This window comes from Panthera pardus, unplaced genomic scaffold (genome assembly GCF_024362965.1).
Source record: "Panthera pardus isolate Hobbes unplaced genomic scaffold, ASM2436296v1 HiC_scaffold_15, whole genome shotgun sequence".
Lineage (NCBI taxonomy): Eukaryota > Metazoa > Chordata > Mammalia > Carnivora > Felidae > Panthera > Panthera pardus.
In genome coordinates, this window is record NW_026526710.1 from 84,464,060 (window position 1) to 84,481,944 (window position 17,885).

The 17,885-nt window shown below is 42.7% G+C and overlaps 1 protein-coding gene across 3 annotated transcripts in view; it reads left to right on the plus strand.

Annotated features, from left to right (window-relative positions):
* The window catches only part of ZNF407 (zinc finger protein 407), a 454,887-nt gene that overhangs the window by 173,156 nt on the left and 263,846 nt on the right, over positions 1-17,885 (plus strand). For all 3 annotated transcript variants that reach the window (XM_019423652.2, XM_019423653.2, XM_053902844.1), the window contains exon 4: positions 1,117-1,191. In XM_019423652.2, the coding sequence (XP_019279197.2) occupies positions 1,117-1,191 (75 nt within the window). The remainder of the gene's footprint in view (positions 1-1,116; positions 1,192-17,885) is intronic.

Here is a 17,885-nt window from a genome sequence, read left to right on the forward strand (position 1 = left end):
TCTTCCAGAAGGCCGCAGTACGTTATAGTCTTACATTGCCCGTTTGTGCAAACATGTCCAGATGAATTCGGTGTTTAATGTTAAGAATCTTATAACATGCCAATTTGATTTGTAGCCCTTCATATCATAGAATGCTAATTAAAATCATATTTTTGCATATGTCATGCCTTTCATGTACATATGCAAATAGATTCTGTTGCCTTTCAGCTATTGGTAATTAACTTTATGAAGGACAGCTGTAATACATAATTAACAAAAATGTTTGCAAGCCCTTTTACACTGGAAGTTATAACATTAAATTTATTATTATTATTTTTTTTTGCTTATCAAGAGAACCATTTTAGTCTGATGCTTCTGAATGAGATCTAAATTGTTTTAAATAATCACACGATGTAATTAAATTGATGTTGTACTGTATTCAGAAGGAGATAACTAGTGTTCCATGGACTGCGTGCTGATTCCTGTCCATTTCATATTTATGAAATCAAAATTGAATTAAGTAAGCTGATTTGTGTATGAAATAAGGTAGTGTGTCAGGTAATACTTTTTGTTTGTTTTAGTTATTGACGTCTTCTTGGCACTTAAGCACATTTTTTTTTCTTTTTTGCATGTGCCAGAGACACAATAAACATTTATAACATTTTTAAAAACCTTTTTTCAAATTATTACCATGTTTTCAAGGAAGCTTCATGGAAGCTATTCATTTTCTCTTTTATAGTCCCTTAAATATTTAATAAAATGACATTTTCTCAAACTCATTTCATGATTGAAGTGTGGGATCAACTAGGGGGCAGTGAACGTTATGTTGTGGTGTTGCTTTATCTTTCTTCTGATGGTGAAGACAGTGACTAAGCTACAGTCATTGTTTTTGTCCCTGTTCACACACTCAAGTAAGAAAACAAACCATTTAATTTAAATTCACTTATTTCTTCTGGTCTTCAAATATCACAGTATATTTGATCTGTATGCAAGCATCTGGTTTACCAAGAACACCACTGTAATATGCACATTCCTGTTGTATTCATATATAAATGCCTGTTTGAAAATACTTTCTGGACATATTTTTAGTAGAGAGTTATGACTGAATTCTATAATTATTGTTATTTCTTTCTTCAGGGTTGCTTTTGTAATGAAGAAGCACTTAAATACTCATCTGCTAGGCAAACATGGAGTTGGCACCCCCAAAGAAAGGTAATTTTTGTTCATTTTTTAAAATTTAACAAATACAGTTATGTTTTCGTTTTAGGCTTTGTTTAAGTGCCTTCTAGAATTTTTATCAAGTCAGTTCATCATGTTTGCATTTGTGGTACTCTGTGGTCGAATAATATATTTTATGTCATTCTCCCCCCAAAATTTAATGTCATTTTAATTTTAAAAATTCTAATCTAAAAATATTTGAAAGGATTTAAGGGACTTTGAATTTGTGAAATAATCTTGAAACAGTAGAAAAGTTGATTTAGAGGGGATGACCTCTGCACATGTGTATGAATGGGCTAAAATAAGTATGTAAAAGTAAACTTGGTCTGTTTTTTCCTGTATTTTTATTTTGAGGTTTTAAAATAATATTTTTAAATTCTTACTGTAATTAAACATTGCTGACACTAAAAAAGAAATCATCTTGTGTCATCCCCAAAATAATACTATAGTTGCCATGTCATGAAAAATAACACTACGATTATTATGTCATCAACTGCCAGGCCGCCTTTTCTCTTGCCACTGTGTCATAATTAGCTTCGGCACATATACTTAATTATATTAGGTGAGCAGAAATAGAACAATGTCACCTATCAGGTGAGTTTGGCTACTTCTGAAATTTTTAAATCTGTACAATGTACAGCTCACGCAGAGCTAGTAAAACCCTCTCTTCTTCCTTCACAGACACAGTAGGTTGCCCCCAAACCCTCCGAGATGGCATCTCATCTGTAGTTGCTCCTGGAAACTTTTGGTTTTTAATACTTTTTTAAGATGTCAGTCATGATGCAGATTGTTCTATAGCCCAGGACCTCCCAGGACTTCTTCCTTATTTGTCAATGTTTAATTGCCTTTTTAAAACATTTAAAATGCTCTTACCAATATTTTCTGTGTTTATAAGCAATTTACCTTGACACTTCTTTTGAGGGCATACCGTTTTCTTAGCGTTTTAGTTTGGACGTTACTACCGCCTCAAAATACGGAGTGTATGCCTGCCTCCTTTTTTTTTTTTATCTTTGGGTTTCTGGGACTTCTGTTGGTAGCATTAGATTTAATTTGAGCCTGACTGTATGTGTTGAACACCTCCCGAATGCATTATTCTTGAAATTCAAAAAATTCTATATTATTTAAATTATAATTCAAGAATTGTCAGTTATGTTTCTTGAGTGTTTATGAAAGTAGAAACAAAACTTTTGTAAGTACTATGTTTTTGTTGCTTTTACATGCATTATCTCATGTTATTAGCAGTGCATTATTATTCCAGTTTTATAGATCTAAGGACCAAGATTCAGGAATAGGCAATAATTTATTCCATATCTTATAGTGAATACATGTTAGAATTGTTATTATTCTGACTCTAATCCCATTGTTCTTCCTTGTACTAATTATCCACATTGAGAATCTTTATATACAGGTACTGAGGCTATTTTGTTCACAAAATAAATTCCGAATGATGAAAACAGTCTAGGTCATTTAATTAGTAAAAAGAAAATATTTCCTACCATATAACTAGTATATGTTTTGGACTCAAATTATATCATTTTGCCTTTTATTGAGGAATTGTAAAGGGTGAAGTAAGTGTTCATATTGTTTCATACTAATGAAAAATTGGGCACCTTACACATATTTTCATCCTTGAAGCCCTTAAGAGCAGTAGAAACCTCCTATGTATCATGACAAGAAATTGAAAAGCCAGGTGTGCTATTTGGTTTTCCATTTACCTGACATGGTTTGGTCCTAAAATCAGAGAATGAATCTCAGGTGGGGAAAGCACGTCCCGTCTTTGGGGCCGTAACCCCCTACGCAGTCCAGGGTGCAGGCCCCACCTCAGCTGTACATCTTCCATTGAATTGCTGTTTCTATTAAGACCTCTGTGTCTCAGAACACTTGTTTCCGGTATGTGTTTTCGGGGTGCTCCCTCTCACTGCATAGAAATGCGACGTCAGAAAGCCAGGGCCCCAGCGGCAGTGTCGGTTTCCAGTAGATGTGTGTAGCTGGGGAAGGTCCTGTTTAAGTAGCAAAATCTCGCCTGGTCGGTGCCAAAGGGCTCTTTTCTTCCATTCCACCTTCCTCCCTGCCTTGGCGAGGGAATTGATGGCTGTTAATGGTTTTAGGAAACAAAGAAACTCTTTATCAGCATGTTGAACCCTCACTTTGGGCATTACTGTTCTCAAAATTGAGTTAAACCTTTTTTTCTTACCTATTTAAAACATTAATGCCTTGGCTATAGTTTTGCAAGCTTGCTATATTTTAATTTCTCCAGGACAAAATAATCAGCTTACTTTTTTATGTTTTAAATTTGATTCTCCCCTCTTATGCGTTGCATATTATAGCAAATAGTAATAGAAGTTAGCCAAATAGGCCGTGACAATTAAATTAATAATGCATTTTGTTTGCAAGTATTTAGGCCTTGTGCTTTGACTGATGTATGCAAAAATGATAATTTATTACCAATAAATTCATGTACTTGCACTGTAGTTTGATGAACCAGTAATTTTTGTCAGCATGACTGTCATTAGCAACAGTAATTTAGATAATTTCAAATATATATGTTTTGACTTCATGAGTACCTGAAGTGGTGGCCTGTGCGAGAACATCGTTTTTTGTCCCTAAATTTGCCTGAACTTATTTTAAGGTAGTACATTATTACTGTGTTTCTGAAGTCTCATACACTTAAATATCAAGAACTCAATATAGCTACATCTGATTCACGTTCCAAAATAATAAATTCCAATTAATTTTCAAATTCATTCTAAAGTATTTCCTATTTTAAATAAGTAATTCTGTTCTTAATATAGTAAGCCAAAGTATCTTTATGACTCTTTGAATTTGCTAATAGTAATCTAGAAAACGAGCCTGTGCACAATTACGCAACTGAAACAGCCATAATAAGTCTATCTCTTGTGAAAGCCAGGCGCATGTAACAACAGAAGGAGATGGCCTTCCTAGTTCAGTGCTTGTGTGGATCTATAGGAGGAGGGAAAGGGCTCACTGGGAATCTCTGAATTTGTGGTGTCCAGGCACCAGCGGGAGGTATCTGCCCAGGCAGCATCTCAGGAAGGCTCCTAAGCACCCCCAGCTACTTTCACCCAGAGAATTTTAAATTGGATCCATGCATTAGACAGTCTAAGAGCTAAATAATTTCCTGATCAAAGGAAGTGTACCTGTTTTTTCGATTTATTAATGGGTATCTACATCACAACCTTAGTGAAGCCACTTTGTAGGCCTCTACTCAGGTTCTCAGTCTCTGATAGAGCATTATCGTCACATGACTGTGGGGGGTGTTTAGGCCCTAGGAGCCGGGAGGAGGCAGGGGGTCAGGGGTAGGCTCAGGGCTAATTAGTGCTTTTGTTCCAGTGAATGGGTTTCCCCCAGGCCTCCTTCAGATTCTTGAGCTGTGAGATTTGTGTTGGCCCTATCCCCTTTTATCAGACTCTTGGGATTGTGGTTAGCCATCTTGCTTTTAATGGTACCTTTGATCTTATTGCTAAGTAAAATCTTTCCCCCACACTTTTATACATGCCAGGTGTTACCTAGACTAAACGGTGGGGTAGAAATGCTCACAACTCTGATACTTGGTTCTAATTTCTTGTGACGCATTGTGACCAGACGTGACATGGTGTAGGCCTTTGGGGTCTACCTGGTCTCCTTTCCTTTCTCCCTCTTCTCATAAACTTTTATGTTTATATGTTAAAATTTTATGAAAACATCATTATTTCCTGCTTTTCAGTTTAGATGGAAAACATCACTCTTTTTCTTGAAACATGAAAGTATCCCAGACTGAAACAGTCCTGGGAAAAGCATATATACTTGCACAGGGAGTTGCCTTTGAAGCTTTGCTGGCAGTGGTTTGCGTTGATTAGAAACTTAAGTTGCTTTTAAATGAGAAAATAATACCTTTTTATAAAAACTGTGAATGACATATATTTAAACAGACTCAAATTTTTCCTCTCAGAAGAGGATGAGGTTAATTTGTTATTGTCACTTGATTGTCTGTTTTTAAAAGTTACCTTGGGCTAAGTTGGCACGTGATTCTTTAGTGAAGGACCAGCATCTTTCTTCGTGTTTGTGCCTCGTGATTTTCTGTGGGGTAAATACTGTTTTCTGTCACTGAAATGGGTAGCTTATTCTCATGGATACACTGAGATACTTTACTTTGTGCTATATGCCCACCTTAGATCTCCATGGAGTGTTCTTTCTCCAACTTGTGGGTCACACTGTATGACTGCTGGCCTTGGGCCGTCTCTCCCCACCCCTGCTGCTTGTTGGCCTTCCCTCTTATTTCTTCTCTTACTCGAATGGTTAGCAGAGTTTCCTTTCTGCCCTCCCTGATTCTTTCTTTCTTTCTTTCTTTCTTTCTTTCTTTCTTTCTTTCTTTCTTTCTTTCTTTCTTTCTTATTTTGGCCTGATTTAGGAAAAATAAAGTGTTTATGGGCTCTTCTGTGATTAAAAAAATATATATATATACACACACACACCAGAAATAACTCTTGAGCCACAGTGGAGGAAAACCTGTCTTCTTTCCATCGTGGCTTGCTCTTTTTAACGAGTGGGAGATTGTCCTATTTTAATGACTCCATATTGCGTGAGCTCAGGACTCTTTCTCTGTATTTTCCCATTTCTCCATCTGCAGACAGTATCCAGTGTAGAATTAGTGTCCTGTGATCATTTGACATGGTTTTATTGTGAACAAGTGGGATTGAACAGACAGATGGCCCTTCTAAATAATTACTTCTACGTGGAAAGATAGATAGAAGTCACATCAATTCATCTAAAGCCAAGGTTATTTATTATTTTTAGAAAATTTCCTTTTATACTTTACTGACTTAAACTGACAATTTATTAAGGTACACGTGGAGATGAGTATATATTTTCCACCAAAGGTATCTTGTCAGCATCTGGGAAATATTTCTCAATTAAACGGGTAATTTAGATGTTCTATGGTTGCTTCATGACAAATGTTTTCTTACTGAAATGGTATTTTCTAACTCTGACTTGATGAATTTTCCTCGTGAAAGTTAACAAAGTTGTCAGTGGTCTGGAATGTCAGTTCTCAGATCCTCATTTGTCTGTTGAAGTTTCCAACTTACTTTTGGGGGAAGAAATTTGGACCTACTTAGAGCTAACTGTCATGGCTCATCCCCAAGGAGATACAAATCCCTCTTTTCAGGCTCGTGCCTTCATCTGGCTCCTCAGCGTCCGTGAATCAGGGCCTCCCCACTCCCCCTTCAGCGGAGTGTTCAGAAGCCCCACGGAGTGTCTGCATTCTGTATGTCTGTCCGGCTGGTTTAGTGCCGTCCTTGGTGCGCCTGTCCGGCTGGTTTAGTGCTGTCCGCGGTACGCCTGTCCGGCTGGTTTACTGCTGCCCTCGGTGCGCCTGTCCGGCTGGTTTAGTGCTGCCCTCGGTGCGCCTGTCCGGCTGGTTTAGTGCTGCCCTCGGTGCGCCTGTCCGGCTGGTTTAGTACTGTCCTCCGTGCGCCTGTCCGGCTGTTTTAGTGCTGTCCTCGGTGCGCCTGTCCGGCTGTTTTAGTGCTGTTCTTGGTGCGCCTGTCCGGCTGGTTTAGTGCCGTCCTCGGTGCGCCTGTCCGGCTGGTTTAGTGCCGTCCTCGGTGCGCCTGTCCGGCTGGTTTAGTACTGTCCTCCGTGCGCCTGTCCGGCTGTTTTAGTGCTGTCCGCGGTGCGCCTGTCCGGCTGGTTTACTGCTGTCGTCGATGCGCCTGTCCGGCTGGTTTAGTGCTGCCCTCGGTGCGCCTGTCCGGCTGGTTTAGTGCTGTCGTCGGTGCGCCTGTCCGGCTGGTTTAGTGCTGTCCGCGGTGCGCCTGTCCGGCTGCTTTAGCACTGTTTTCGGTGCGCCTGTCCGGCTGTTTTAGTGCTGTCCTCCGTGCGCTGTCTGGCTGTTTTAGTGCTGTCGTCGGTGCACCTGTCCGGGTGGTTTAGTGCTGTCCTCCGTGCGCCTGTCCGGCTGGTTTAGTGCTGTCGTCGGTGCGCCTGTCCGGCTGTTTTAGTGCTGTCCTCCGTGCGCCTGTCTGGCTTTTTAGTGCTGTCCGCGGTGCGCCTGTCCGGCTGTTTTAGTGCTGTCCTCCGTGCGCCTGTCCGGCTTTTTAGTGCTGTCCTCGGTGCGCCTGTCCGGCTGATTTAGTGCTGTCCGCGGTGCGCCTGTCCGACTGGTTTACTGCTGTCGTCGGTGCACCTGTCTGGCTGGTTTAGTGCTGCCCTCGGTGCGCCTGTCCGGCTGCTTTAGTGTGGTCTGCGGTATGCCTGTCCGGCTGCTTTAGTGCTGTTTTCGGTGCGCCTGTCCGGCTGTTTTAGTGCTGTCCTCCGTGCGCCTGTCTGGCAGTTTTAGTGCTGTCGTCGGTGCGCCTGTCCAGCTGTTTTAGTGCTGTTTTCAGTGCGCCTGTCCGGCTGTTTTAGTGCTGTTCTCTGTGCGCCTGTCTGGCTGTTTTAGTGCTGTCCTCGGTGCGCCTGTCCGGCTGTTTTAGTGCTGTCCGCGGTGCGCCTGTCCGGCTGGTTTAGTGCTGTCGTCAGTGCGCCTGTCCGGCTGGTTTAGTGCTGTCGTCGGTGCGCCTGTCCGGCTGTTTTAGTGCTGTCCGCGGTACGCCTGTCCGGCTGCTTTAGTGCTGTTTTCGGTGCGCCTGTCCGGCTGTTTTAGTGCTGTCCTCCGTGCGCCTGTCTGGCAGTTTTAGTGCTGTCGTCGGTGCGCCTGTCCGGCTGTTTTAGTGCTGTCCGCGGTGCGCCTGTCCGGCTGGTTTAGTGCTGTCCTCGGTGCGCCTGTCTGGCTGGTTTAGTGCTGTCGTCGGTGCGCCTGTCCGGCTGTTTTAGTGCTGTCCGCGGTACGCCTGTCCGGCTGCTTTAGTGCTGTTTTCGGTGCGCCTGTCCGGCTGTTTTAGTGCTGTCCTCCGTGCGCCTGTCTGGCAGTTTTAGTGCTGTCGTCGGTGCGCCTGTCCAGCTGTTTTAGTGCTGTTTTCAGTGCGCCTGTCCGGCTGTTTTAGTGCTGTTCTCTGTGCGCCTGTCTGGCTGTTTTAGTGCTGTCCTCGGTGCGCCTGTCCGGCTGTTTTAGTGCTGTCCGCGGTACGCCTGTCCGGCTGCTTTAGTGCTGTTTTCGGTGCGCCTGTCCGGCTGTTTTAGTGCTGTCCTCCGTGCGCCTGTCTGGCAGTTTTAGTGCTGTCGTCGGTGCGCCTGTCCGGCTGTTTTAGTGCTGTCCGCGGTGCGCCTGTCCGGCTGGTTTAGTGCTGTCCTCGGTGCGCCTGTCTGGCTGGTTTAGTGCTGTCGTCGGTGCGCCTGTCCGGCTGTTTTAGTGCTGTCCGCGGTACGCCTGTCCGGCTGCTTTAGTGCTGTTTTCGGTGCGCCTGTCCGGCTGTTTTAGTGCTGTCCTCCGTGCGCCTGTCTGGCAGTTTTAGTGCTGTCGTCGGTGCGCCTGTCCAGCTGTTTTAGTGCTGTTTTCAGTGCGCCTGTCCGGCTGTTTTAGTGCTGTTCTCTGTGCGCCTGTCTGGCTGTTTTAGTGCTGTCCTCGGTGCGCCTGTCCGGCTGTTTTAGTGCTGTCCGCGGTGCGCCTGTCCAGCTGGTTTAGTGCTGTCGTCGGTGCGCCTGTCCGGCTGGTTTAGTGCTGTCGTCGGTGCGCCTGTCCGGCTGTTTTAGTGCTGTCCGCGGTACGCCTGTCCGGCTGCTTTAGTGCTGTTTTCGGTGCGCCTGTCCGGCTGTTTTAGTGCTGTCCTCCGTGCGCCTGTCTGGCAGTTTTAGTGCTGTCGTCGGTGCGCCTGTCCAGCTGTTTTAGTGCTGTTTTCAGTGCGCCTGTCCGGCTGTTTTAGTGCTGTTCTCTGTGCGCCTGTCTGGCTGTTTTAGTGCTGTCCTCGGTGCGCCTGTCCGGCGTTTTTAGTGCTGTTCGTGGTGCATATTCCCTTCCTTCTGAACATGCTTCCGCCCGCACCCTCGGCGAGCACCATCGTGAGAGAGCCGCTTTCCTCCACTGTGTTACTTGCTTTCTTCCTGGTTTTTGTGATAATTGCTTACATTTAGGGATGTTTTAAGAAGTAACCTTATAAAAGTATCTTTCTTACTGTGAGCTACAGGTTGCTGCTCATGAAAACAGGTCACATCTTCCTTGTGAGACTTGGGGGCCAGTTTCTCTCTGGTCTTTATTCCAGGAAAGGTTGTGCCTTTCTGAAACAACTTGTCATTTTGGTCTTAAGCACCAGCAAATCCTGTATGTAACTGAGTTTTCCTCGTTATGTTTACTGCCGGGAAGTTCTGGGCCGGAGTCATTGTCCGTGTGTGCACGATGGAGTGGGCTCCGTGGTACGCGCATTTCATGTACTTCTGTTACTTCGTGTTTCCTCGCTTTTTTCCTTCTGGCAAATTCCCGTTTTATGTGAGCAATATGTTTTAACCACCTCACATAAATCAATGCTCACATAATTCAAGGGAAGTTTTGCAATGGGAATTTTTGTAAAGTAGGGTCAGTACTTGGGACTGTGTATGCCTTCAGCTGTTTGGTGTGGGGGCAATGTGTTTAGCATTGTGCAGTCCTATTAGACTTTTTTAAAACTGTCCTTTCCCTGCGGTATGAACACTTAATGTACTTCCTTGCATTGATTCAAATGGTGTTTTTTGTTTCTCATGATTATTTGTTATTTTGAAGACCAATTGCTCCTAAAGTTTGCTAAGCAGACAGAATTAGTATGTACTCGGCAGGGAGAGGGAGGATGCGTTTATACCAGGACATCCTCTCTCGTTCGGTCAGGAATGAGAGCCGCTCTTAGTGCCTCATGGTTATGTGGATCAAATACCAGATTTACCACTTTATTTATTTTTTATTTTTTTTATTGAAAAAAAAATTTTTTTAACGTTTATTTATTTTTGAGACAGAGAGAGACACAGCATGAACGGGGGAGGGGCAGAGAGAGAGGGAAACACAGAATCGGAAGCAGGCTCCAGGCTCTGAGCCATCAGCCCAGAGCCGGACGCTGGGCTCGAACTCGCGGACCGCGAGATGGTGACCTGAGCCGAAGTCGGACGCTTAACCGACTGAGCCACCCCGGCGCCCCCGTACTTACCACTTTAAAAGAAATTCTCAAGTTGGTAGTGGAGGAATTCTAAGTGTTAGTGGTAGATATATTTGTTATAGAAATGTAAGATTGTTTTCTACTTTTTCTAAATTATTCTTTAGTTTTAAGCCAGCGTTTTATCGAGCATTCATTTCTGTATTTAATTCCTGGGCATTAAAAAATCATGAATATTATATGAATATTATATGACTATTATATGACTTTGTTTTTTAGAAGAGATTGGTTTTTATACAGTTGTCCATAATACATCCAAAGAAAGAGAAGAGCTACACAATGATACAGAAGAAGGTTTTAGGAGAGGAAAAAATCTTGCACAAGGTTATTATGCTGATAAAGGCATCTCATTTATTTATTGGCTTATTCTTTCTAATTAAGTTTATTTATTTATTTTGAGAGAGACAGAGATAGCACGAGTGGGGCAGGGCAGGGGCACGGGGCCGGGGGGAGAGAATCCCAAGCAGGCCCCACGCTTTCGGCGCAGAGCCCGACGTGGGATTCCATCTCACAAACCTGAGCCGAGACCAAGAGTCGGGTGCTTAACCGACTGAGCCACCCAGGTGCCCCTGTTGGCTCGTTCTTCCTGTAAACGTTTATTACTACAGTGACGGCTGTGTTCCAGAATCGAGATGGTATTGGTATTTGAAGACGATAACAGCTTCTGTTCTTACACCCCTCAGATTTGGGGCTGCTGAGCTGAGGTGCAGCTTAGACACATAATACAAACATAAAGGTGAGAGAGAGCTCTGTGGGGGTAAGGTTCTGACGGACAGACGCTTGGGTGCTATTCCAGAGTGTCTGGGAGAGGTGTTATTTTAGGATGGATGGTCAGGAAGGACCTTTTTGCTGGGGCTACGTCGTAAGTGTAACGTGGACTTAGAGCCTTCCCGCGGAGCACGGTGAGAGGCCCTCTGTGAGGTGTGTGTGAGCTTCGCGTGCCCTGTTGCCACGAGCCTGCAGTGGCCTCGGGCGTGGGGTTGGCAGAGACTGGTAGGAGATGGAACCCTGAGACCACAGACTGCGCATTGTGGGGACCACCACGCACCTCCGCCACTAGGAGGATTTCATTTAAGGGGATTATGGGACGGGTTAGGATGAGCCTGGGAAGCTGGGTTGGAGTCCGACCGAGAAGAGCCTTGAGCCCGGTGCCGGTGACCGTTCACCCTGTATGTAAGAGAAAGCCAGGGAAGTTAGAACTCTTGGAATTGTTCATCTGTCATGTGGAGTGCAGACACCAGGGAGAGACTGCAGGCAAGTGGGCTAGCGTTGTCACAGCGACGTGTATCCGTGAGCCCTGTCTCCTTTCCCTGGCTGGCTGCCTGGGCCCTTCTCTTGTTCCAGCTCCAGTGTCCTTCTGCTGCATCCCGCTGCAGAGCCAACCTGCGAGGAAGCCCCTTAATCGCCCGTTGTATTTTGTTAGACACGTTCTTTTCTCGACTCTATAACCCATTTTCTTCCCTTCTACGTACTTTGCCTACTCCCCCTGCACACTCATACTGGGTCCCCTCTGTCCTGCTTGCCAGTCCAAACATTCTGGACTCTCAGCCCGAGGCCCCGGTCCTTTATCAGTCCCTTTCTTGTTTATTCCATCTCTAACTGGTCTTGTTTTTCATCATATTCCTATGGAACATCGGTGAATAAAGAATAGCTATGTGTGTGTGGTTAGAAATTCCTCTATCCCGCCACTTCCAGCTCCCAAAATAAGAAACCCAAAAGACTATAATGATACTGCATACGTTATAATTATGTCATCTAGTACTACTTTGTGAGTTATTAGACCATGGATGTATGGTTTAGTACTGAGAATCTTTATTCTCTTGTCTCCTCTCTTATTCCTATATTGAAATAAGACAATTGAATTTGTGGCAATAGTGAACTGTCTATACCTTTTTTAGCATGAACGTTCAAATTACTTTGCGTGTAATAATACATTGTTGTTTAATGTGACAAATTAATTTTTAAGGGATTTTTTTTTTTTTTTTTGCTATGCTTTAGTAATTCATTCAGATCTTGGATATGAGAATATCTGCTATTTTAACTTTTTTTTAAAGTCAGGGAATAAATGATTCCAAATATGATTGATCAAATATGTTAAACGTTCGGAATATAGGTGTTTTTCCCTGGCAGGCATCTAGAATATTTTTGGCCATTCTCTTCTTTTATTTCACTTAAATTACTTTTAGAACATTGGGGCTTATACATCTGGACTCTGACTAAAATATGCCTTAAGCTCTTATCTTTAATTCCCAGTCAGTGCCAGAATTAAAAAGAACAAAGGCCTATATGTTCACTGCAGCCTTCAATTATGCTTAATTACCAACTTTTACACAGTTTCATTATACAGTACTGACTTTTTGTGAGAGGTTCTTTATATTCATGATGTCTTGGTAGTTGCTTATAAAAGTCCAAGATTAAAATTTTTCCTGAGGAGTTTTCAGGAAACTTATAACCTTTCTGAAGGTAATTTTTATAAAGTTAGATCAAAGCAAATTTGATCATCCATTTTAGCAGATGAGAAACAAGGTGTTTACATTTCATTATGCTATGGAGCTCTGATAGGAAAAATCAAGGATTTACGTAAGTTACCCTCTAAGATATTTCTCCCCATTTCTTGGCACTGGGGTCACTTGTATAATCAATTGTGAGCTTAAAGCAAAGGGCGTCTCCACTGGTTTTATGGTTCTGTTGCCCTTAGTATTCACAGGAGAAAACAAGCAGACTCCGATGTGCCATATGAGATGCGTTGACCCTGTAGTAATGCCAGTGTTTCACCCAAGCACCGTCCTTCATTCTAGCCAATCCTTCATTCCCTTTCAGAAGAATCATGATGGCTTTGATGCTTACTAAAATGTTAGCACCTCCGCAGATTGAATCGTGTAAATGAACACAGAGGTTGAAAACTGTCAAATGCTAGTACTTTTCTGTAAATCAACCTAATTTCATTTTGAATTACTTCTAGCATGTGATCCCAACATAGAGACCTACTTTTCAGAGAAAGTCCTTTTCATTGAGTTTTAATGTAATTCCAGTTCTTTTCTTGTTTTATGGATGATTTCCAGCATGGTGTAGTAAGCATGATCTAGGAGTTGGGTCAAGACAACATGAAAAACTCCCGCCCACTGCCCTGCTGGAAGCCATGTCTCCGTGTCCTCTAGGTGGGTCACACGTATTGTCTGTTCAAGCAAGGTCCAGATTTTGTCTTATTGGAAATGCCCCTGTAAATTTTCACTCTCTATAATCACTTCTGCCCACCAAGGCCAGTGTACTGTTTAACACATTCTACTTTACAGCGTATGCCCTGTTTCCACAGGAGATGATTTCTTGAGGACGTTGTTGGTGGCTTTCTTTCTCTGTCAGCTTTTCAGAGGGTGATTGACACTCCATGAGTATTGCTGGATTTAAGATACTAAAATCTTCACTGAAATTTTTCTTTTTGTAAGATGGCCTTTTTCTTTGCTGGTCTAATACATGATTTATGATCACACTATGAAGAAGGTATCACAGATTAACACAGTTTATGTTACTGTAGATGATCCTGCCTCTTAGTGTAACCAAGCTCAAGTGCATTCTTCTGAGTCAGTGTGACTTTCTCACCTTCTCATCTGTGATGCTGAGGACGACACCTGTTCTCAGTTGTCAGGGTTGTGGTGAAGTGAGCATGAATTTATAGTTCTACTATTATAAAAAATCACAGTCTATGTACGCGTAACATTTTGTAACTTAAAGAGTGCTTGTTTTTAGATGAATACGTATTAAAGAAGCTTTCAGTTGCTAATGTCTAAATAATATCTGTGCCCCTTTTTCCATGCTAATCTGGTTGAGCAAATGATTATGGGAAACAGCAGATTCAGCAGAACATACGTATGGAAGTTTGTATTTAAATTAAACTCAAAGTTTTTGCATGTTAATTACAACTGATGATTTTCTTTTTCATTATGACAACATTGTGGTGTTCACAATGTCTTTGTCTCATTTCACATTTATAAATCACGTGACATGGATATGACACATATTGGCAGACTTACTGTTGGATATCAAGTTTTTTACATTTATGGTTTTTTGGGTTTTTTGTTTTTTTTTTAAAATACATTGTTTTGTGATTACTAGATTTTGAAGGTGAGGAAAAATTTTAACAAAGGATTTAGCCCAATGCTTATTATTTTTTTATTCATACTTGTAATGATAACAGTATATGGACATATTTCAAAGCTTCAATGCATTTTTAAGTTTTCTCTTCTGTTAAACAGCAAACGTAATGTATGTAGAATAGAACCGTGTAAAACCAAACAAGAGCATAGCTACTCTGCCTGCACCTGGCAGAGGGTCCCAAAGACCACATCAGTGACGAGGGACCTTCTCTGTACCTCAGAGAAGCCGTGGGCTCCTCAGCAGAGTAAATGTCTCATGCACAGAGCTACTGTACTGTAGGCCGTTGACTTCTGCAGATTTCACACTCATGATAGAGTTCATGTGCCAGTGTCACAAAGAATTTAAATTCCTCTGGACATTCTGGTTGGAATCGGACACGCTCAGAGCCACCGGTCAGAGCTCCTAACTCGGCTGCTGCTGGAGCCCAGCCTGCCCGCCTCGGCACTGCTTCGTCTGTTGTGTTCTTCCTGTCCTAGGTCTCCAGTGCCTCTCAGGAAGTGGTTAAAACCAAAACAGTTTAATCAAGTGGTTCAACTGCTAGAGTTGATGATGATGAAAATAAGGAAAGAGTGAACAAAAATCTGAGAAGGTAATCATTCACAGCTGGAAGTTCGAGGTCGGGATAAATTAAAATCTGGTACACACTGTTCTAATTCTCAGCTTTGGTGGTGAATCCACCGACGTTCATTATGTTATTGAATGTATAAATAAAATGAGACGGGGCCACTTGATGGACCGACGATAATTTATTTCTGGCCCTGTTTCGTGCACCACGGTCTTTTTGGTAAGACGGTCACCTCCCACATTCAGATGATGCACCCCATGTGCTGGTGCGCAGCGAAGAAAAGGTGGTGTGAAGATTTTTATTTAGTTGTCTGGCTAGGAAGAGAAGTGCCCCACTTAGTGCAGGAGGAAGCTTTGGTGAGCGCTGAAGTGACTGCTCTCTGGCCAATGCCATTAATGCAGAACACCGGATGGACTTCCAACAAAAATGTCATGTGTTAGAAGATCATCACTCTTTAAAAATTTATCTGAAATATCAGTGTGAACCGTTAGTTTATGTGGCTATTTCACTCACATTTATTATGAGCAAAATTTGATTTGGAAATCTTAGTGTTCTTCCTTGCATAGCGTGAGGTTGACGGCGGAGGGACCCGCTGTCATTCGTGGCGTAGAGAAGCGGTTTCTGCAGAGCACGGCAGCTCTTAGAGAAGGGTCCTGAAGCCCACACACGTTCCTCACAGACAGACGCCGGGGTTCCCGGCAGCCGTGCCTGACCTCGCTTGTTAGGAGTCCTGATTAGCCTGCTGCAGTGTCTGAGAACGCAGCCTGGGCGAGCTCTGTCCCTGCAGATGGAAGGGTTTGCACCGAGAGACGGAAACCGTGAATTTCAATCAGAAGCCGCCGCCTCCTCCAAGTGCCCGGTTTTCGCCGGCAGGCCTCTGCTTTGCAGTTGTGTTTCCCCTGGTTTAGCACCAGTTCCATCAGCCCTTCCTGCCCACTGTGCTGCTGAGGCCCCATCCGGACGGCCAGGGGGCTTTCCTCGGTTGTGACAGCTTGCTTCCGCTTGCTGCTCGGTGGGCGGTGTCCCCCGTCTTCGCACGTGTCCTCTGGGGACTGTCCTGGTTCCTCATTGTTTTGGTTGTGGAGACTTAGGTTGATGTTACTGCAGTAATGATGTTCTGAAGTGGAGTGGAGAGTTACTTTCTTTTCCTTAGTGGAAGGATTCATAGCTTTAGTAATGATTTTAGACCATATTTATAGAACCACTAAGATTCTAAAGGGGTAACTTAACTTTTTGAAAATAACTTACCAGCCTTTATAAAGGAGGTTATATTCTATAGGGCTTTCTAAGGGTCTCACTTCATGTGCCTGGCAGATGTCAGTGCCTGGCTGTGTGTAATTTGTCCTGACACAAGGTAGCTTACTGCAGAACAATATAGATTTTTGGATTTAATTTTTTTTGAACATTTTTATTTAGTTTTGAGAGACAGAGAGAGACAGACCACGAGCAGGGGAAGAGGCAGAGAGAGAGGCAGACACCGAATCCGAAGCAGGCTCCAGGCTCTGAGTTGTCAGCACAGAGCCCGATGCCGGGCTTGAGCCCATGAACTGTGAGATCATGACCTGAGCTGAAGTCAGATGCTCAACCGACTGAGCCACCCACACACCCCAATTTTTGGATGAAAGGGAACTGTTACATTTCACAGATGTGAAAACAGTTTCAGGAACACTTGCCTTAGATCATCTAGTTCTTCAAAATCTTGGCAATTCAAAAGTCATCTGTGTCCACAAATTTTGCAAATTTCATTACATCCTTGTTTGGTGAAAAAGAACGGTGGTTCCATAGTTCTTTGGTACAGCTCTGCTCTTTCATGGCTGATCTTTTGATAGTGTTGCACATAATGCTTAATGGCTTCTCAGCACTTTTAATCTTAGTAACTGCTGGTAAATTATGTGCACCTTAGTGTATTTGTGGAACGTAATTCTCCCCCCTTTTAAGGTGCTTGTTCATAAAATAGAATTTATAAAAAATGGAGAAGTCTGAGCGTATTTGTGTAATTGAGTAAGACATGTTTGTTTTTAGTCTGAAGCTTATTTTGCTGTGAAACTTTTATAGTGATGCTGTTTACAGAAATTACAGGCTTACTTTGTTTCTTCCAATGATCGCATCATTATTGTTAGCATTCGTTGCGATATAAAGTATAAAACGAGATTTTTCTTGAGAATAGTACACAATGAAAAGGTCTGTCAACTGAACAAAGGGGCAGTATTCTTCATTTAGCAGTAGGAAAGGGGTAGGAGTACGTGTCAGACCGTGGAACTGATGGCAAGATAAATCCGCGCGTGTAATACACATTTGAGGCCAGTGAATTCAGCTACTGGTGCATAATAGGCCATACCATCGTGAATATTTCCTTGTTGTTCTATACAGATTTTAAAATTAAAGTTGCATTTAATTATTACATATAAATATATTGGAAACCTTTTGATGGAAGTAACTGCTCATCTGTTGATATCAGAGGTCTGAAAAAAAATTCCTGTTAGAATTACTTCATTATTATGAGTTTTATTGTAGTTAAAATATCACAGTGCTCAGTAGTTTAGAAGTTCTTTCTGTAGAAAGAATATCTTTCTACATTACTTCAGTAGCCAGTTTTGTCACAGATTTTTCCCTTACGTTTTTTTCTTGAGATATAATTGGCATATATTATATAAGCTTAAGATGTACAACTTTATGATTTGACATCTGTATGCACTATAGAGTGAACACCACCATGGGTCTAGCTACCATTTGTCACCATACAGAGACCCCCTTCACCCATTTCACCCACCCCCCAAGCCCCTTCCCTCTGGTGACCACCATTGTCTTCTCTGTGTCTATGAGTTTGTTTCTGTTTTATTTTTTAGATTACACAGATGAGTGAAATCATACAATACTTATCTTTTTGCATTTTACTTTTTTCACATAGCGTAATACCCCAG